General features: G+C 30.4%; 5 protein-coding genes across 6 annotated transcripts; 4 read left to right on the plus strand and 1 right to left on the minus strand.

Annotated features, from left to right (window-relative positions):
• Positions 1-59: 59 nt before the first annotated feature.
• Positions 60-1,910, minus strand: LOC145742470 (uncharacterized). The gene has a single exon (XM_082560247.1). It carries the CDS (start codon positions 1,908-1,910, stop codon positions 60-62), a length of 1,851 nt encoding a protein of 616 aa, XP_082416373.1.
• A 3,935-nt stretch (positions 1,911-5,845) lies between these two features.
• Positions 5,846-7,235, plus strand: LOC145741456 (ubiquitin carboxyl-terminal hydrolase MINDY-2-like). Its single transcript, XM_082559047.1, has one exon. It carries the CDS (start codon positions 6,017-6,019, stop codon positions 7,229-7,231), a length of 1,215 nt encoding a protein of 404 aa, XP_082415173.1. The 5' UTR covers positions 5,846-6,016; the 3' UTR covers positions 7,232-7,235.
• A 387-nt stretch (positions 7,236-7,622) lies between these two features.
• Positions 7,623-11,498, plus strand: LOC145741457 (uncharacterized). 2 transcript variants are annotated; one of them, XR_014280935.1, is made up of 6 exons: positions 7,623-7,854; positions 8,678-8,860; positions 9,676-9,836; positions 9,982-10,150; positions 10,605-10,788; positions 10,953-11,034. XR_014280935.1 is itself a non-coding variant. In XM_082559048.1 (6 exons), the coding sequence occupies exons 1-6, from the start codon at positions 7,674-7,676 to the stop codon at positions 11,069-11,071; spliced, it is 879 nt and encodes a 292-aa protein (XP_082415174.1). In that variant the 5' UTR covers positions 7,623-7,673; the 3' UTR covers positions 11,072-11,498. The 2 variants fall into 2 exon arrangements, 1 of the variants encoding a protein (XP_082415174.1); XM_082559048.1 differs by having other exon boundaries at positions 10,723-10,788; positions 10,953-11,498.
• Positions 11,499-14,331: 2,833 nt separating this feature from the next.
• On the plus strand, positions 14,332-14,701 carry LOC145743786 (cysteine-rich PDZ-binding protein-like). The gene has a single exon (XM_082561828.1). It carries the CDS (start codon positions 14,396-14,398, stop codon positions 14,699-14,701), a length of 306 nt encoding a protein of 101 aa, XP_082417954.1. The 5' UTR covers positions 14,332-14,395.
• Positions 14,702-15,022: 321 nt separating this feature from the next.
• On the plus strand, positions 15,023-20,908 carry LOC145743785 (tricarboxylate transport protein, mitochondrial-like). Its single transcript, XM_082561827.1, has 9 exons — positions 15,023-15,353; positions 17,113-17,214; positions 17,641-17,746; positions 19,072-19,210; positions 19,324-19,408; positions 19,535-19,631; positions 19,856-19,979; positions 20,106-20,179; positions 20,336-20,908. Exons 1-9 carry the CDS (start codon positions 15,155-15,157, stop codon positions 20,448-20,450), a joined length of 1,041 nt encoding a protein of 346 aa, XP_082417953.1. The 5' UTR covers positions 15,023-15,154; the 3' UTR covers positions 20,451-20,908.
• Positions 20,909-22,366: the final 1,458 nt, after the last annotated feature.

Here is a 22,366-nt window from a genome sequence, read left to right on the forward strand (position 1 = left end):
TGCCAAGTCACACGCTGGGATTGACGATAGTACGGACCTGTTATTACTAATGTATTTCGTTAAATGAAAGCCACCGCTTCAACAGACTTACACGACTTTAACAAATCATCTACATAAAAGTTACGCTTAATAGTATTTACAACATTCTTATCTGCTTTTGTTGCGTTGTCGTCAGCAGTTTTCCTAAGCGCATATGACGCACAGCTTGGCGACGAAGTTGCACCGAAAATATGCACGTTCATCTGATAGTCAACTGGGGCTCGAGAAAGGTCATTATGGGGCCACCACAAAAATCGCATGGCATCACGATCACATGGTCTCACAAAAACCTGATGGAACATGCCTTTAATATCTGCCACGAGGGCAATAGCCTCTTGGCGAAAGCGCAAAAGCACTCCAACCAGGCTGTTAGTAAGGTCAGGCCCCTGTAATAAAACATCATTTAAAGAAACACCGCAGTGTTTCGCAGCACAATCAAACACTATACGGAACTTAGGCCCCGTACAGTGGTGTGGTATATACCACGTTATATCATTTATACGGTTCCTATTAGCCAATACAGTGACATGTCCTAATTTTACATATTCATCAATTTTCTCCCTATATTGCCTAAAAATATCAGGGTTAGTAATAAACTTCTTCTTCAAAGATTGCAGCCTTTGAAGTGCCATTTTCCTATTCTTCGGAAGTTTGATATATTCCTCTTTCCATGGTAATCCGATTTCATAGTGTTCGCCGTTCCGCAAAACTGTTTTATCCATAATTTTCAACGCCCTTTTGTCGTTTAATGACATTTCGCTCCTTTGCTCGCAATCAAGGTCATGAAAGTCGCTCGACAAGACATTTAAAATGTCGCTGCATGATGCTGATACTTGTTCAGGTTCATGCATAAAGTTAACATTTATTCGTTGCGATTGTTTCTTTATATTATGGTCCGAGCCAAACAATGTCCAGCCTAAGGCCGTGTGTAACCCGAAAGGCTGGCCCTTTTTGCCGTAACGCCATTCAGAAACCCTGAATGCATCGTGAACATTGTTTCCCAGAAGTAGCTCCACTGATTTTAATTTAAGTTCAGGAAACTTCAGGTCACGCAGATGCGGATACATGTTTGCCACCTTTTCCGTAAGAATGCTGTCACTTACGTTGACAATATGGTCGAGCACCAAAAGTTTTTCGACATTAAACGATTCTGTTTTATTGATCCCCTTTACATATAACGAGTCAACTCGGCTCCCATGGCTTGTTACCGAATTTGCTGTGTAGAGCTCGATATGTTCATTTGTCTCCTTGAGACCCAATTTCTTTGCAAGACTTGCAGTGCAAATACTTGTATCTGAACCGTCATCCAGAAAGGCATAAGTTTCCACAAAATTACTTTGATTGTTGCCCCAAACTTTAACTGGCACAATCTTGAAACGTTTCACATTTTTTACGCTGTTGTGGGAAACCTCGTTGCATGCCACAATAGCTGACTCGCTTTGCGGCTCCGCACTAGCCTCGGCGCTACTTTGCGGAATAGTAATATGCAGAAGAGTATTATGCCTCTTGCCACAATCCCTGCAGCCTTTGTCATATTTACAGTCTCGAGATTGGTGTCCTGCTCGAAGGCATTGGAAGCATAAGCGTTTGGTTTTTACATGCTCGCGTCGATCTTGTGGGGTTTTTGATTTGAAAACTCCACATTGCCATAAAGGGTGGTGTTCACTGCAAGATGTGCACTTTTGCACAGGACCATTATATCTTCTTTTGTTGCTTTCCTTTTCAACAGCAGCGAATACACGACCAGGTCGGGTTGCCCTACCTCTAGCGGTGTATTGGGCAGTGGGCACCTTTGACCTGCAGTCCCGTTTAAGCTGCAGGCGGTGTAAAGATCGACGTTGATGTTTCGCAATTCTTTTTACGAACAACATAACATCTTCAAATGTTGGTGTCTTTGCCATGATCTTCCATGTCATTAGCGAATTCTTTGTAACTTTTCCAAGCATTTTCTGGAAATCTTCGTAAGACTTTGAAGATTGTGTCTTGACTGTTAAGGTCATATTCAAAGCCACCTGCACTTAAAGTACAAGCACAAAAGTAAAGGTCGTCGGCAAATGTGTTCCAGCCGTCGGCATCAAACTCCTTTAGTTTTGGTGCCTTTACTATTTTATCCATTGCAGCTTCTTTGAGTATATCAGGCTGATTGTACTTTTCATGCAGTCTAAGTCGTGCCTCACGGTATGCCTTTGTTCGGTCTTCAATGACGTCACAACCGCGAATCGCTTGTGAGGCCTCGCCAGTACAATATTTAAGTAGAAAACTTAAACGGGCACTGTTATCGTGAATTCTACGTTAAACAAATTCTTCAAACGTCGTATAAATCCCAAGTATTCTAACACGTTGCCACTAAAGCTATCCAATTTAATCTTTGGCGTAGCAAAATCAAAACTTAAAAATGGCGGCTGATGCTGCTGAACAGGTTGAGGTCGGTCATAAACACGATCCTCTTGGCCGGAAAGATAATCTCTCGGGTCCGCCAATACAGACGGCCTTGGTCGATGTGCCAATGCCGGTGAAACTGCAGTTGGTGCCGGCCCCGCTGCCTTTATTGAGCGAGGTGATTTGTCGCCTTCGTATATTCGTAAATGCGACAATGATGTTTCATTAAAGTTCACTTCTGGTTCGGTAACAGGCTTTGCATATTGTTTCAGCCTTAAAGGCAAAACCTCAGAGATATCGGAGCCAAATTCGCTATCTTCGTATCTCTCAGCAAAACGAACCTTTTCTTGTGCATGAACAATTTGTTCTTGCATTTTAAGTTCCTCGCTTTTCCTGTTTAACTCTTTAACTTTTCTCTGGGCTTCAAGCTCCTGCCGCTGGCGCTTAGCTTCAAGTTCCCTTTCTTGGCGCTGGGCTTCAAGTTCCCTTTCTTGGCGCTTAGCTTCAAGTTCCCTTTCTTGGCGCTTAGCTTCAAGTTCATCTTGAAGTTTGTCAATTTCGTGACGCTGTTCCATAAACTCGGCTGTTGAGCGGACAACTTCCACATTTTCTTCGAGAGCTTCAACGCTTCGTCTGCTGCGGTGCGAGCGACCAGATCTAATCGACCGTCCGGCAACAGAACCTGCTCTTGAAGAAGTTTTTCGGACACAGGTCTCCAAATATGCCTGGTACCGATTGTCGGCTACAACTTTCCGCTGTTCTATTTCCTTCAATTTTGAAGTAGCGGAGGTTCTTACATCTCCCTCTGACTGGGAAATATAGTTCTTGCATGCGCTTACAACTCTTTCGTAGGCCGTATCAAAGTCACCCTTTAACCTTGTGACTTCTTTACTATCAGAACACTCTGCTTCTATTTCTTTGCAAAGTTTGTTCTTACATCGGGTAAATGCCGATAGAGCATACGTACGCTCTTCCTTTGACCCCAAAGGTCCCGACTTAGTAACAGTTTTACTAGTCGAAGTGTCCACAGTGGTGGACGAAGTAACAACCATACCTTCCGTTGTTACGGCAGGAAAAGTGACGTTTCCTTCCTCCATATTTCACAAAAATTAATTAACAACTTAATTAACAAAACCCTATGTATATTATTAACCACACACACAAGTTATTGAATCTTATATTCAACAACTTTACAAAAACTAACTATCACAAATTAGCACACAAAAAATACTTTTACCTTCGCACAAGTAATACCTAACAACTTTCCATATCTTACTAAGGTAAAACTCGTAAATCTCGCAATGTAGGATCTAATACACTCCTACTATGGCTTAAACAATTATTAAACCCCAATAGAGTACGCTGTAAAGATGAGCATCGATAAGAAAGCCACACTTAATTAAAATACACAAAATAGCCGTGTTAAATCAAACTCGCTAACTTATTACCAAAACCTGCCCAAGGATTCAATTTACCAAATGTAATCTGTACAAGCGGCTTTTAATTAGAATTGAAACTACAGGAAATGGGAAATAAATGCGACACAAAAATATGACATGAAACACAAACTACAAAGTATATAATCAACAAATTAAGTATAAAAGCGAAAGTCTAATTGTGTGTTAAACCTTACTTCGGCCTTACTTATTTATGAGTTTTTACGTCCAGCGAACTGACCAAAAAGCTATATTGCCAGTTATTTAAAGCGAAATAAAATAGGAGAAAACGCATACAAACAATAAAGAAAATACAAAGCATTATCGATAAACAGAACAACAAATGCTTCATAAGTGACGATGGGGAGGGAAAATCTTCCGCAGCTGGGATCAAGCCGAATGATTCAGCGTGAAACGCCGGAGCTCACTAAAAGTGACCTCCCGCCAATAAATCATTTCAAATTTTTAATAAGATCGATAATGGACATAACACCATCGTAAGAAAGAATGGTCGGAATTTGAAACTGTCTTCTCATCAAATAACACCTATATAGTTTTGTTGCAAAAATAAGGGCTAATAATTCTTTTCTAGTTGTCCTTATCGAATAATGCCTTTCTGCCTTGGATAGGGTTCGGTTTCCATAACCGACAACGTTTTTCTGCCTCCGCCTTTTTGTGAAAGAACACACCCAAAGCGTAATCCAAAGTATTAGTGTCTACGATAAACGGTTTACTAGAATTGGGGTATTACAGAACAGGGGTTTAAGTCAAATCACCCGTGGCATTTATGTTAGGTTAATGGATGTGTTGTTTCTTTACAAAATATTTATAATAAGCTAAAGTGTCTCAATAAATTAAATTCCAAAAGTTGTGACGTCACATATAGAAGATATACCTTAGCACAAAAGTTCACACCTACAAGTGAAGATTTTCTAATGCTTAAACACAAAAGTGTGCACCACATCGTTGATGTGTTGAAAATAACGAAGTTAAATTTTTTGTTAGAATTTAACTTTTGAGTCAATTTTAAAAATTGTTATCGAACCTGTTAATTTTTGTTAAATTGTGCTCCCGTTAAATTAAGCCCGTTAATTCAATATTTTACAAGTAAATCCATGGTAATATAGGGATATATATATTTAATATCGCCGTCTATCGGGTTTAAACGTCGCAATCTTTAAACAATGTAAGCAATTACTATCGATTACCTGTGCCCACCTATGCAGCGTTGTGTAGTGGTAAAAACACACCGGGCAATTATAATCTATAATATCCCAAACTGCCATAGGCAACTCGAGACTGAGTCGGAGTAACTGATGTTACTCTATGTTTAAGTCGCGCATTCGCATTCTCACATCGAGGATAAAGATATATACAAAAAAAATAGTCCGCTTGTTTTATTTAATAAGCTGAGAGCAGTACAGAGGGGGACGCGGAATTTGAGGGAATGGAAAATGAAGGAACGGAAATTGAAGGAACGGAAAATGAAGGAACCGGAAAATGAAGGAACGGAAAATGAAGGAACCGGAAAATAAAGGAACGGAAAATAAAAGAACCGGAAAATGAAGGAACGGAAATTGAAGAAAAGTGAAAAAGGAGAGGCGGAATCCTATAAAAATAAAACGCGGAAATTCCGTCGACTATTTATTTGTATTTAAGTCAATATTATTTTAGAAATAAACGGGCATTTTATAGAAGAGGGTTAGGGTATGCTGGGGTAATAAAAATTAACTCATTATCGCTTATCAGTTCTCGAATAAATGACAGTAAACCTAAATAAACAGTCAACGGTATTTCCGCGTTTTATTTTTTAGGATTCCGCTACTCCTTTTTTTACTTTTCTTCAATTTCCGTTCCTTCATTTTCCGGTTTCTTCATTTTCCGTTCTTTCATTTTCCAGTTCCTTCATTTTTCGTTCCTTCATTTTCCGGTTCCTTCATTTTCCGTTCCTTCATTTTCCGTTCCTTCAATTTCCATTCCCTCATTTTCAGTCGACCCGTACAGAGCAGAGAATGACCCTGATTACTTTAAAGAACAACTTTAAAATTGGTCATTCTAACGTTACAAGTCAAAGCTAGTAGTTTCTTTTCAGTATTACCACTCTTTGTTTCCTGGACATACGCAGAATAAAATTATAGAAAAATAAAATAAACGCATTTTAAATGGCCATTAAAGATTCAAATAATACAGTTTCTAGTTCCGCTAATGAACATAGCAATAAGCAAAATAAAGAAATCGAAACCGATTTAAAAACAAACTTGAAAGAACAATCTAATACTTCTCAGAATTTGGATAATAGTCATAGTGAAACCAATCTCGACTACTTTATTAAGTGGGTTTTGTGGAAAAGTGAAAATGTTGCAATAATAACACAAAATCGAAATGGCCCCTGTCCGCTTTTGGCAATTTTAAATTTATTGCTCTTAACAAAACGAATTCGGTTGCCCTCTGGACTGCAAACTATATCTTCAAAGCGGTTAATTGATCACATAGGCGTATTAATGTTAGAAGACATGCCAACTGATTTAACAGAAACAGAAAAATTGAATTATGAAAAAAACATCTCAGACGCTATTGCTGTATTTCCGAAGTTATTAACTGGTATTGATGTAAATGTTAAATTTCAAAATGTGTCAAGTTTTGAATTTACTTCTGAACTAGCAGTGTTTGACCTATTAAATATACGTTTATATCATGGCTGGGTACCTGATCCTCAAGATGCAACAACACATAAATTAATATGTAATTGTAGTTATAATCAACTTATTGACAAAATAATCAGAAGTAAGGAATCAACAAATGAAAATTTGCTTCGCGAAGGTTTAATTGTTGAAGAATTTTTAAACTCGTCAATGTCTCAAATTACATACCATGGTGTAGTTAGTTTATTAGAATCACTAAACAACCACGAAATTTCAATTTTATTTAGAAACAATCACTTTTTAACATTGTGCAAAAATGAAAATGAATTATTTACTCTTGTAACAGATCAGGGATTTTTAAACAAACCAAGAATTGTATGGGAAAGTTTGTCCAGCGTTTCAGGAGATACACATTTTACTGATTCTGATTTTCGAAGCCCCAACTTTTGTTATGAGGAAGAAAATAGCAGTTTTGAACCCACAAACAAGCAGCAATTGGAAAATGATCTTCAAATGGCTTTGTCACTCCAAAAAAGTGAAAGTTCTATAGCACATGATTTTCAGAGTACCTCCACTACTAAACCTTTGCAAAAACTTGATAACAAAGAGACAGAAAATTCCGATCATAATTTAGCTAAAAAATTACAACAACAATTTGACAATGAAGTACAACTGCAGCCAACGCAGCAAAAAGTTCAAAGATCCCCAAAGAATGACAAATGCAATATTTTATAGAAAATTTGTTTATATATATTGTAATATATTGTATATTGTAGTTTAGGTTATGTAGTATTTTACTTACACATACTAAAATACTAGTAGGTCAATATTTTAATTCATTTGCTTGAGTCATAATTTATACCTTTATGAATTATACATTTTGTTGGTAATTACAAAATTAAAAAGTACTATGGTACTACTTAACTTAATACAACTAAAATTATATGTGTATATATTATTTAATTTAGTTTTGATATTGATATCAGATTTTTTTTATTTTTTGTTGTCTTACCAAGCATGTTTTTAAAATAGTTATCTAATTCGCCTACGCTTACATGCTAATAATCTTATTAAAAAAATTCTAAATTATAATTAGGTTTATGTTCCTTTTAAAGTATTATGTACTTTTTAGATTTCATTTATTTGGTTTATTTGTATATACCACTAAATTATCAAAATGAACGCCCTAATGAAAAGTGAAAATAGTGTGGAATATATTGCAAGAGCAGTTCGAATTGGCACATTAAAAACTAGTGCATCCATCAAATCTGGTGTAAGCAATGATAAGGAAAAAGATAAACAAATAAAAGTTACAATAGACCTTAAGGGCATAAGATTTACTGTCCTTCCACAGGGAGGTAAGTTTTAAATTTTATAAAGTCATTTTTTGTTAAGAAGTTATTTTTGCGGAACATTCCTATTTTACTAAAGTAGGTATTACCTGTATTTATTTGTTTTTTTGTTTAAATAATACCTTTTAAGTTTATAAACAATTAACACAAATTAAAGTTATGGTGTTATAGGCCCATAGTCTTTTATAAATTGGTTTTAATTGCATAGCATTTTTATATAAAAATAGTGATCAATTATGAATTGCATATTAAAACAAATATTTTTTGTCTAAGATTTTTTTTCATATATATATTTATCCCTCGCTAAGGGAAGGTCGAATGGGCGACCTAAACATAGAATAACATCAGTTACTTGGACCAAGTCTTGAGTTGCCTGTTGCAGTTTGGGATATTATAGAAACCATAATTGCCCAGTAATTATGCTGCTGATGATGTGTTGGCTCAGCAGGAGTTTATACCATTTATAGCGTGTTACTCTAGGACGCTACAGCTTGAGAGCAGTGGGGATTGAACCCACGACCTCATGGGGGCGTAGCAAGCTCTTTTACCCCTACACCACGCTGCTGGTAAGTTGCAAGAACATTGGTTTTTGGGTTAATTTTCCTTCAAGCTTGCTATTGCTTTTGTGACTAGAGCTTACTTATACTTTTGCCAAGCCTAAAAAACGTATTTTTCTTAACAGATATTAGTAATTTAATCCCATTTTTAGTGAACAGTTATTTGATCAAAAATTATTTTTTTGGCACAGAATAAGACATAAAAATACCAAAAAAACTAATTAACTATTAAATTAATTTGTCAATATAATAATTTTATATTTTCTTTGCAGAAGATAAACATGGTGGGGACATCACTATCAAAATACCTTACAGAAGGCTGACAAAAGTTTTGTCCCATGTTGGAAGGTCTTGTCCGACCTTATGGATTAAGACAGATGAAAATTTAGCTGGAAGAATTCGCTCAGTTTGTAATATGAAAGCAGATGGAGCATATTATGATCCTGAATCTCCAGGTATGTATCTTGCACTAAATTTTGTTAAGATAGTAAATCAATAGTAGAGTTAGCAAAGACTATTTTAAAATTTCTTATCACCAACGAATATTTAGCATTTAACTTTAGGTCGACAATAATTTAGAATTTGAAGTGTATTTTTCAGAGTATGGTTAGAGTAATATGGGGTTAATAAAATATATCACATCGTATGTAAATTGGCATTTTCATGCATTCACCCATAAAAAATAAAATAAAAAAAAGATTAGCAAGGACCGTGAAGTACAAAAAAAATCAGTAAGGATCGTCATAGGATTAAAACTGTTTATTGTCGAAGAGTACAAGTAATTTGCTTTTTAATAAATAGTTTATTATGGCAATACAGTGTATACATATAAAAAAGTGTTTTTAAGAATATTTGTTAAGCGTGTCATGTGACCTCAATAACTATAGCCTACTCTGTAACAAACATAACAAATACAGTAAAAATATTAATAAATGTATATATGTGTTTTATTTAGTTTAAAATTAATCTATTATTGGATTGTATCATAATTTTTTTGTTAAAATAGAGAAAAAACTGTTTAAAATTAAAATTTAGCAATACAAGGCTTAAGCTCTGTGTTTCTGCACAGTATAAATCAGATTTATAATAAATATATTTTTATATGTTTAGCGATTGATTGTTTTTTGTTTTTTTTTTGTAGTTTTTGATTAGAATAAGTTTGCTTTTAAAAAATATAAATATAATTGTACTTGTTAGTTAATAAGGTTTTTTTTTTATGCTAAATTAGTTTGGATGTAATTAACCAACAAACTTGCTTTAAAATTTGTAGAACCTGCAGAGCAAGAAATATCTATTATTTCAGCTGTGGATCCAATTCCATATGTTGTAGCGCACAGTATCAACAAGATATTTGAAAAAATGGGTGACAAAATGGGCCAGGATTTGTACCAAGAACTTACTTCTACACAGAATAATGAAAAATTAGTGAGGGTCTGTTAATAACTTCTATTTTTTTATTTATAAGTATGTTTTTCTTCTTGTTTCTTAAATTATTCCGCTTTAAAAAAATCAAGGTAATCAAAATAATATTGTTTATTAACCCTGTCTTTTTATTTTTAACTCAATTGTTTTGCAGGTTTCTAAAGTTATGGTAAGTTTAAATGAGAGAAAGAAGAAAGCAAAATTCGTTGAAGTAAACAAAAGTCCTAAAATAAGACTTGCCAAAAAGCCATTGGACAGTGACAGTGATACAGATTGTGAAGCTGATGAACTAAATTCTTCAAGAACTTTAAGATCAAAAAAAGGTAAAACTAGATTTATAGGATAAATAAAATATGGTACAAAATTGTTTGATAATTTAAGGACAAAAATATATTAAAAGATATGCATAAAACATAACTTAATTAAAAAAAATTTAATAAATTGAAGAGAAATAGACTTTTAAATGCACAAAAATTTATTTTTTAACCCATTTTCAAGTTATTATTATCATGATATACATTAGACTAACTTTTAAATGCCTAAAATGTTATTAATACTATGATATACAATTGACCAAAACTTAAAAACCTAAATACAACCTTTAAATTGTAATAAAGAAACACATATTTTTTATGAGTTAGTGAAAATAACATTTTAAAAATGAGAGGATTAAAACACAATCTGATGGTAAACAAAATATCAAATATTTAAAAGTTTAAAGGACAAAGATTATTCTAATAGCATAAAGAATAATAATAACCACCCATTATTTTTTAGGATGAATTGTATCTTGGAACATAAGTTATTTTAAATTTTTTTTCTCTAACACAACTTACTGTAGATAAAATATTGTACCAGTTTCTATGGTGTAAGAAATGTTTTTGCTCTCATTTAGCTAAAACAAAAGATACGAATGAGGAAAATAAAAGTTTATCACAAAATAAGAATATCAACATTTTAGGTAAGAAAAATTTGATTTTTTTTCAATTTTTTTTTCAACAAAAGTTAAAAATGCAGACAATTGTTCAAACTTCTTATTTTTGAACTGCTTAGTATTTATGATTTCAACTGTAACACATTTGCTTTAATTAAAATTTAAAGTTGTTGTATAATTTTTTTTTACAGAAAGTAACGAGGTGTTTTGTAAAAGAATAATGACTACTTTAGCAACACTGTCCCCAGAAAAAAATGCGCGTGCCAAAGCTCTTATTCAAAATCTTCTTTACAAAATTGAATTTAGCTAAACCTTTAATATTGCATAAATTTGTTATACTTAATTATGTTTTTTGTTTGTAAGCTGAACTTTAGCATACATACAATAACACAGTATTGTTTTTTTTTTTAATTTTGATACCTCATATTTGTGTACAATTTTTAAGAAAAAAAAAAAAACATTTTTTAATTGTCACAACGAAGCTATTTTGGTTAAGGCTTGCATATGTAAAAAAATCAAATCATGCTTTTTAACTTGCCAAATATTTTATTCACAATTGTAAATAAATCGTTTTTATAAGAGTAACTATAAGCTTTCTTAAACTTTTGTTGGCTTTAAGAGATTAACAACTCCAAAATTAGTTGTGAATAAAGTTTTTACATTTGTTTATAGTTAATCGTGTCAGTAGATGGGTCGCAGCTTGAAATTACTGAACATTTTTTTATTTCGTTAATTTTTTTTCATTAAACATGGTTATTCTGTTGAGAGTTTTTTTAGCCTTAGCAAATGTTGGATTTAGGCGCAAATATGGGTGGCAATTAAAGTGCTGCTCGATTCTAAGAAATCCGAGTAGTGAGGCATGTCGCTTCTAAGGAAAAATCTTCCTAATGTTAGCAAAACTTCTAGCCCAAAAAGTTTTTCACAAAAATCAAAAAAAGTAAACTAGAAATAAAAAACAATAAACACGTTTAGGTATTTCTTAATTTAAAATATTTTTCTATTTAAAAAAAAAGATTATCCTTGAACTAAAGGTTTTTTGTTATAGCAAAATACAAAAAATTAAATAATATATATAACAAAAAAGAAAATAAACGAATATGTACTGAAAAATGAGTAAAGAAATTGTGATTTATTCCATGTAGCCTTTACGATGCTTTTTTGTAAATAAACGAAATATTGCGAAAGACAAGTCATAGTAAACCACCAAACTAAGAGGTAGTTACTAAGCATATTTGTTTTAAAAAAAATAATGACGAGTTTATTAGTTGTTTTATAAAATGACTTAAGATAACATAATGTTAAACTAGATTCAGCACTGTAATTATATATAAACGTTAATTTTTTAGAATCAGCGAACAAAACATTTTAATAAATTAAATAACTTTTTTATATTTAATAAAATTTGTTTACTTTTAATTTTAGAATATTAAGATAACTTTAAGTTTTGTGTTTTTGACAATTTATTAAAGAACCATTCTAAATATTTTTTTTAAATTTGTTTTTAGTTACTTACCTTTTTTGAAAAGTGGACAAGCGCAACGCACTGTTGACTGGGATTTGTTTTAGCAATTAAAGAACATTAAAGCAATTAAAGACGGTCTAACAACAAAACAATAAACTGCGCGATTTTATTAATCAACGACCACGTCGTCATTTTCTGCAGTAAAACGCCTTTAACCAGTTTACATGATGCCTGCAACACGATGTCAACGACCAACAAAAGGAACAAACCTAAACATTGATTATACTTATAAACTCGTACCTATTTTATTGCCCTTCTTCGTAAACATAATTATCTTATTTTTGGGTATAAAAGCCCATTGTTTTTACTGTTAAAAGCCCCGCCACTCTTGCAAACAGACCTTAAGTCAGACGCGTTCGTCTACCTTTTTGGTAGACGAACAACCACAGTTGTCGTTATTATGTTAGTTGAAACATTGTAACTTTAGTAAGAGTGTAGTTTTATTAATTAGTGTTTCGACGCAGTTTTTTTTACGTAGTTATCAAGTATATGCCCGTGTTATATCTTTCGTTGTACGTTAAATATAATACGAGAAACAATCAAATTACTTGTGTCATATTTTTATAACTCAGACAAAACGCTAAGTTTACTATCTTTTATAATGCCAGATTTAACCATCAAACTTAAAGTATTAAATAACTAAATTCGAATAGTCAGATTCATCATAGGACTTCAGTAATGAAGGCTATGGTAGAATCTGTGGTGACCCCAAATCAACAATAAACAATTAACCTAACCAATAATCAATAAATAACTACATAAACAATAGCTAGAATTGAAATAACCCCTACAATAGATTATAATTGCCCGGTAATTATCCTATTGATTAAGTGCTGGTTCAGCAGGAGTTCATACCGTTTATATCGCCTTACTCAAGGGCGCTACAGCATGAGAGTGGGGATTAAACCCACGGCCTCATGGTGGTGTAGCAAGTGTTCTTACCACGCTGCCGGGTTTAACAAGCAGACAGATCAGCCTTATACCACACATTTAAAAAGTATTGTAAATTGCTGTTATTATTAGTCTGTTCAATTTGCTTGAACTGCTACTCCTGAATAAACTTCTCCTGACGCATTGGTTAATAACATAAATTCTGGTTAACCAAATTAGACGATTTAATTTTTGTACAAAATAGGGAGACTTTTCCCGCAGCAATCACTTATGAAATTAACTTTATCGTACCCTAGCGAGAAATGCATAAACTCAAAAACATAACCAGAACCCGGGTTATTACCCAATGCATCAGGGGTAGTTCAATAGCGTGCCAAACTGAATTTGTTGCAACTTGCTAGGGTTTATAAAATCAATATAAGTTGAGTTAAAAACCTGTAGTTTTTAAAAGTTGCTGAGTGAATCAAACTAAATGCAACAACATACTTTAAAAGTAAAAAGTGCCTTGTACAATATGGCTAAATATTGCTTTTCATGCTAAGTTTGTTTTCTGCAAAAAAAAATATAAAAAAAGTACAAAAAACGGCTTAAGAAAGGCTGGAAAGGGCAAAATAATAATATTTTTCTATGTCTGCCAGCGTATGATCTTATGACGATGACGTTGTGCGTCACGTGACTCGCGAGCATAGGGACTTTCAAAAATTCCAACATTATTAGAAAAGAAACTATGCGACCAAACCATCTCTTTAAGTTATTATTCAATGCGATAGAGGTAGTTTATTGGCGTTCGCCAATAAATGAAAGTCAACCACAACTTTAGTTATAAAAAAGCATGTAGTCTTTTTTTTATTTAAAACGTTTTGCCAGCTGTTTCTAGGGTTAAACTTAAAACAAGTTTTTAACAATAGATTTATTATTAAATGTGTATAATATATAAGTATGTGTATTTTAAACAAGTTAATTTAAGTTAGAAAAATGTCAATAAATCATTAAACATTTTTTTAATTAGTTTTTACAGTTTTTGAGGATAACACCTGAAAGACGTCATGGCCTAAAAAATTATGACGACATTTAAAATTTTAAAATTTCTGGTGGCACATGTGCCATACTTCGGTTTTAACGCCCTGTTCATATAGGGCGTGCAAAACTGATAGAGATTCGATTTTTCTTCTTAAAAGTAACTTTTTGTTCTTATATTTGTTCTTATATTAACTTTATATAATGGTTTGTGGAAAATGTGAAAAAAAGTTGGGCAAAGTAATTACACCAGATCCTTGGAAAAGTGGTGCAAGAAATACAACTGAAGGGGGAGGTCGAAAACTTAATGAAAATAAAGCCTTAACACAATCCAAAAATCGATTTAATCCCTACAGTAGTGGAAAATTTGTTAAATGTAGAGTTTGCAAAAGCATTGTGCATCAAGTTGGAGCAAAGTTTTGTCAAGGTTGTGCATACAAGAAAGGAATTTGTTGTATGTGTGGTAAAAAAATGATAGATACAACCAATTACAGGCAATCTTCATCATAATTTACTTACCTTCTACCAAAGATAAGCAGACAGACAAAGGTTGTTTGTTGACAATTAATTTAAAATAACATGAGCATGTATAATATAAGAGTTTAACAAGAGCACAGATGTTTCCTAAATGATGGTGTCGAAAAACAAAAACTTTCTAAAATTGTTAGAGATTTGTTGAGATCCGTGTTTGTTAGATATTTTTTATCAAATATTGTAACTTGGTTAAATTCATCAACAGTTACAATTTTACATCATTGGCCTATATAGATTTACTTAAATTTATAAACAAATTTTTAGTAAAGGGGTCAAACTGAATCACATTATTTTGGGGATTAAAATTATTTTTTATAGACCTTGTGTATTTATTTGTTATTTTATATATATTATATACTTTTTATTTATTTTAAAATATGTTTTTTACTTTTAGAAGTGGGTGGTTTAACTTAAATAGTAGATAAAACAATGACTGGCCGCCAACCATGTTTGCCTAATGTATTCTCCAAATCATTATTGCCCTTAAGTTCAAGGTCTTTTTTTGGTAGAAGTATTTATCACCATGTAGGTTGTCATCCTGCGATTAATGTGCCAACTCGAAATATTGCTTGTTTATCAGCAGGGGTTCCAGCTAAAAAAAAACATCCAGCTAAAGCCATTCTTGCTGGTAATCAATTTTTTCTTTAATAGTATCATTATAGTAGGCAGTTATGGAGTTCGTAATCATAGATTTCGAAACATATTGTTATTGTCATGTTTTTAGTAATATGGTGCAAAATTATAAATTTCGAAACATGTTGTTATTGTCAATAATTTTTTTATCCAGATTAATCTTTTGCAGTGTCTTATAAGCTGTAAATTTTGAGTTAAATTAACTTTTTTTTTTAAACATTCACAGTTCTAAAATTTGAGTATGTTGTTAATTATTATTTTGTGTTGGAATTTTTATATTTATAAAATTCAATTATGACTAATTACTAATTAAAAGTTGTTTGTTTATTAAAATTTCAAAGTCGTCCTTGAGTTTTAAAATTTTGGTCAATTGTATATCATAATATTAATAACTTAAAAACAAGTTAAAAAATTAACTTTTGTTTATTTATTATGTTAAAATGCTTGTTCATTTATTAAAAATCAAGGATTGATGGTTTACCTTAAAAATTTATTCTAAAGTATAATTTGGTATATATATACCCTATGAATAATTTAAAAACGGGTTTGAAAAATTAATTTTTGTTTGTTTATTATATTTTTATGCTTGTTTATTTTTATTCAGGCTTTAAAAATTTGGTATATTGCATATCCTGATATCAACAACTTTTAACTGGGTTTAAAAATTGATTTTTGTTTGTTTATTATAGCCTATTTAAAACTTGTTAGTTTATTAAAAAGTGGTATAATTATTTAAAAATTAGTCTAACATAACATTATTAACTCAAAAACAGTTTTTAAATTTTTTTTTCTTTATTGAAAATCAAATATAAATAATAATTAATTACAATTTGGTTAATTATGTAATATCAATAAAAAATGTTAAAATTTTACTATTTTCTTTTATCTTACTTTAATTCCTATATGTTTTTTATAATCATATTGTTATTTTTCGTATAGGCTATTTATTTTTATTCTTACTATGAATTTTGAAATAGAATAATTTTCAATCTTGTGTAAAGTTCTAAAATTTTATTATGTTGTTTATAATAATATTGTGTTTCAATCCTCCTATTTTCAAAATTTAATTATTACTAATTACCAAGTGCTTGTTTATTTATTACAATTTAAAGATCATTATTAGGAATTAAATTATTGTTTGTTCATTAAAAATCAAAAATCATTTATAGGCATTTAAAATTTATTAACAACTTAAAACTGGGTTAAAAAATAGTTTTTGTTTATTTATTATATTTAAATGCTTGTTTGTTAATTGAAAAGTTAAAGCGGTTAAACGCCAACTGTTTAGTCTAATACCTAAAACGTAGTGTTATATTTATTAATTTATTTGATATTTTTAATTAGGTTATTAATTTATTTGATATTTTTAATTAGTTGTTAAGGTAACGATAAGTTTTTGTTTACTAATAGTTTGGTCCTTTACTGTACCCTGCTTTAAGTTTAGTTTTTTGCATCTTATTTTACAAATAGGGCTAGTTTTCTTAAGTTTTTGACTTTTGTTGTGGTAGCATATATTAAAAAAAATTAACATTGCAACCTCTGCGACATACTTTATTATCCAATCTAAAGATAATTTATTTTGTACAATCACTAACAAAATTGTGACATCTTAAATCATAGTCCCCTAAATATTTAGTTTCCCTTATCTTATAGTTTGGTTTTATTTTGCAAGAAATTTAAATTTAACCTGGGTAAATTATATATTTTTTCTAAGAATCTATTTTGGTTGTCTAATACATTTTTTTTATATCTAGGTGGAATTGCTGGAGGTATTGAAATATGTATAACTTTTCCCACTGAATATGTTAAAACTCAACTTCAACTTGCTGAAAGTTCACATCCACCAAAGTATAAAGGTAAAGGTATAAATTTGTGAGTGCTACAACTAAGAAAACAATTTTTTTTTTAATTTTTGTCAAATTCTTAAACAATTTAATTGCAGTTTATAAATCCAAAATTTCTCATTTTTATTTTAATGATAAAAAAAAACTTACAGTAGTTTTTTATTGGATTTAATGTTTAACTTATTATCATTTATTTATTGATAGGTAAAGTGTAAAGAAGTGTCAAACTAATTACTTTTGTTTTAATTTTTCAATATTTGTAATATATATTTGTTTTGTACAATTATAAGAAACATATAAAAATTGTATACCAAAAAAACTTTTTTTTATATATATTACAATAATTCCTTTAATGTTTTATTTTTGGATAAAAAATTAAAAAAAATACTTTTGATAAAAATTTTATTTGTGTTTTAAGTCTGTTTTATACCTTTTCAGGTATTGTAGATTGTGTAAAAGTCACTGTACAAGGTCATGGGATAAGGGGGTTGTATCGGGGATTAAGCTCACTTGTATATGGCTCTATACCAAAAGCTGCTGTAAGGTAAGGTCTTAGTGTATATTTTACTAGTGGGCATGTCTTAGTGTAGCATTATTTAAAGTTTCAAACTTTAATTGTTTTATCTTATTGGGACAAATTTTATAAACTATTCATTAGTAAGGGTGAGTGAGTGCTTGTTTTGGTTAAAAATACATTTACTCCCAAAGAAAAAGATTTCTTAAAAAAAAACTATTCTTTATATTAAATAAACCTTTAACTTTAAAATTTTTTATTCATTAATTTTTTTCATTGGTCATGGCATTTAAACTCAACTCGGTATATAAATGTAACTAAAAATGTTTGGGCATATATATATTTAAGGTTTTTTGCACATCAATAAAAGTAAAAGAAAAATATACAATATTTATACATTTTACATTAATGCTGCCGGAAAAAGACAAAATTAACTTAAAAATTTAAAACATATCATAAAAAATAGTGTTTACATAAAGATTATATAGAATAATGTGGCATGGTCACCAAACCTAGTATAAATTAAATTGTTATTAACTTATGATAAAATACGAACATTTTCAAGGAATGCACACAAAAATATTAAAATGTAACACAACAGAATGGCACAGAAAAAAATTTTGCCACTTTTCGTTTGTAATATTTTAGCAACCTTATCATTGCTTATAAATTATCTAAAAAATAATAATATTTAATATAACTAAGTATGGCTCTGGTAGGTAATCCTTAACTGGCCATGTTAAATTGCATGTGCTAATGGGACCGACTTAAATAAACATATATAATATATATATCTAATAAAAAAACATCCGAAATAAAACCTACCTAAAACAAGAAACCTGAGTGTAATAAAAAAGAAAGAATAAACTTAATTTGTTAAAACATTTTAAATTGCATGCTCATCTAAGTTTGAATAGAAATTTAATAGTTAAGTTAAGTTTGTGCCATAGATTGGTTTAAGTAGCTAAATTGTTAGTTGTAATTAAGAAGCTTGACAGGGTCACAACTATTAGTTTGGGATGGTTAAAGGAAAGTTTTAGGTATGATGTTTTCTCGTTGATGATCAGAGAGCCCATCCTGTAAAAAAATTTCTCGGCTGTATTAAGTTATAATTAAACATTTTATGTTTTAGATATTTTTTTTTTATTTTAATCTGTAAGAGTAAGTTACTTTTCATTTCATTTTTTTGTATAGGCCTATACTCAAATAGCTAATCATAAGCTTAATATTGTAAAATTGGTTATAGATTGTGGAAAATTAAGTGTTAATTTAATTTTTGCAGTAATTTATTTGTTTAGCACCCAAATTCAATTTCTGGTCATTAAAAAAAATAAATTTGCGAAATATTTTTACAGATTTGGTATGTTTGAATTCCTTGCAAATTATGTCAGAAATGAACATGGTACATTAACATCAAGTCAAGGATTTTATTGTGGAATTGGAGCTGGTTTAGCTGAGGCTATATTTGTTGTTTGTCCAATGGAAACAGTCAAGGTATTTAAATGTTAAAATTAATTTTTTTTTATTTTTGCACCTATTTAAAAACCATAAATTTTTAATTCTGTAAAATTGAAAACTTAGCAGACAAATTAATTAAGTTTACATAGGTTAAATTTATACATGATCAAACAAGTGCAAATCCAAGATACAAAGGTTTTTTCTCTGGTTTGCGAACTATTATTAAGGAACAAGGTACAAAATTATTATTTTTTATATATTTATTTTTTATGCTTGGCTGTTTATTAATACTTTTGTTATACATTTTTACCACCCTATTATGAAAATCCTTGGATTCCTATTGTTTAATATTTTTGCTAGGCTTAAAAGGCACCTATCAAGGACTAACAGCTACAATGTTAAAACAAGGATCTAATCAAGGAATTCGATTTTTTGTTATGACCAGTTTAAGAAATTGGTAATTTGAAATTTTACTTCAATTTTATTTTCTACATTTGTATTTAGTATTTAATAAATCTTAAAAAACTCCTTTTTAAATTGTTTTTTTATAATTGAACAATAGTATTAGGATATGTTTTTTATCACTTTTTGGCAAAAAAAAATAAAAATTGTATGGAAAAATTTTAAATTTATTTATTATATAAACATTTTTAAATGAATATTTTTAATCTTTAATTTTAGGTACAGAGGAGATGATCTTAACAGAAAATTCCCCTGGTATATAACTGCCACTTTTGGAGCTATTGCTGGTGCCGCTTCAGTGTTCGGAAATACTCCCCTAGATGTTGTTAAGACTAGAATGCAGGTTGGTTTAAAAGATGTAAATTTTAAAAAGTTGCTAATTTTTTTAATTAATAAAATGTTTTAGTTTTTAAATGTAACATTTAAATATTTAAGTTAATTTGTTTTTGTTTAAATCTTATTCTTGCAGGGCCTTGAAGCACATAAATACAAAAATACATGGGATTGTTTTAAACAGATTCTGGTCAATGAAGGACCCAGGGCGTGAGTCATTTTGCAGCTTATAATTCCCCTAATTATTCTTACGAAATTATGTTTTTAAATCTTAATTCCCAGTGTGGGAAGACCAGTTTCCTAGCCTAAACATAGAATCACATTAACTAAATAACAAGTTTTATTTTATTACCATATGTTTTTTAGATTTTATAAGGGTACAGTGCCACGACTAGGTCGTGTGTGTGCCGATGTTGCTTTGGTATTTGTTCTTTATGATGAAACTATGAAATTTCTAGACAGAATATGGGTAACTAACTAGTTTCCTTAAATGTAAGCACAGTGCTAAAACATCTCATGAATATATATTTGGTACTATGCTTTTTTAACATTAGGCATAAGTGAAACGTGAAAAAATATTTTTGAAATCAACTGTGATTTTTAGTTAATAACTTTTCTAAATAACAGAAAATTTTTTTAATTTTTTAATAATTTAAAAACAATGAATTATTTTAAATATGCAATTTAAGAAATGTTTTGAATTTAAATAAATAAAGCTATTATACCTAATGAAATAAATGAAGTAGCTGCTGTTCTAACTCACAATTTTAGATAAATCAAAATTAAATAAGTTCTTGCTCCACTTAGTTATCAACAAATATATAATATTATTTTGTAAACAACATTAAATTTGCTTATTTATAAACTGTTTTTTTTTCATGCCTTTGTAACTTTTTTGTGTTGCAGTGTAGAAATATCTTAGAAATTACCATTAAAAATATATTTATACCCGTAAGAAACTATTTTGTTTTATTGAAAATGCGCTTACATAAAATAACCTTCTACAATCGAGTTTGTCATAAAAATCGGTACCAAATACATGATTACGTTGTTTTAACTTAATATATATGTATAAAAACGTTTTTTCGCAAAACCATGTCATTTAACTGGCGGCTTGATGTTGTGGTTACTTGTTCCAGATGATTGCAAATATAAAAAGCATCCATTACTTAACTAAATACTGCTTTAAATCGTTGTGCAAACGATGCGTCTTTCCTAAGTTTTTCCTGAAATGGAGATTTGCTGGGGTTTTAGGTCTTAATCAGTTTTTTACAAGCATCGAACCTGTTTAAAACGAAAAGGATGAAAATTTTTTGACCGACGACGGCTTGAGATACGTTACTACCAGACATTATATTGCCAAGGGATTTACCAATGGTTTGCAGGCGTGCCTTCTTTGATGTGGAAGACGGTAAGAGACATGCTGAATTGAAAGTGTAGCCTTTTGTTTTTTTTTCGCGAGTTTATATATTGCTTACTATATATGGCTTTAGTTTAGACTGGTCATAAATTCATTTATTGGTACTTTTTTTGGCAAACACAACTTACATGTAAAAAGCAACCTATTCACTGTTCGTGACTTGAATATAAAGTAGTCGTTTGGGGTAAGACTAGACTGTTACTATGGAGTTTTAAGAATTAGTTAAAACATCTGTATTGCTAATACTGGAGATTAGTAACCTCAGATTGCCAATACTGGAGATTAGTAACCTCAGATGTTTTAACTAATTCTTAAAACTCCATAGTTTTGCTAATATATCGATATTAATTGCATTAGTATAAAATTATATAAACTTGAAATTAAAGTTTATTTTATTCCACCGCAGAGAAAATAATTGTAACGTCATAATAACGCTTGTAATAAAATTTCCCCTGTAGGCTATACGAGTGGTTCAATACATCTATTTTTTAAGAGGTTTAGCATTTAAAATCAATTTATAATTTAAAAGTAAATTGAAGTTCTGGAGTCTAAATCTTGAAGGACTCGCGATGGAATTATTAAAATTATTTCATTCACAACATTTTTTGTGATAAACGAAACTTTAATTAAAAAACGACAAAGCAACGAAAGTTGACAGAATCGATAATGATTTTTAAAACTAATACTTAAAACTTTAATAAACTTGTTAACTTTGCAAGTTAACAGTTAACAGTTTGTTGCTTACTGCCTACCTTTTCTGGTATCACGTAACGAGCTATTAAAGCTTTACGGTTAGACAAAACTAAAATAAAAAAATAAGAATCATAAAACAAGGCAATTTAAAGGCAAGAATAAAACAAAGAAAAAAAGAAACAAGAAAATAAAAAATAAAAAATATAATCAGGCGTAAACCGCTTGGAAATAAAAAGCCGCAGCGCCGTGCCTAAAAAATATCAATACCAATCAACATTTTTACT

Source organism: Corella eumyota, chromosome 2 (genome assembly GCF_963082875.1).
Source record: "Corella eumyota chromosome 2, kaCorEumy4.1, whole genome shotgun sequence".
Lineage (NCBI taxonomy): Eukaryota > Metazoa > Chordata > Ascidiacea > Phlebobranchia > Corellidae > Corella > Corella eumyota.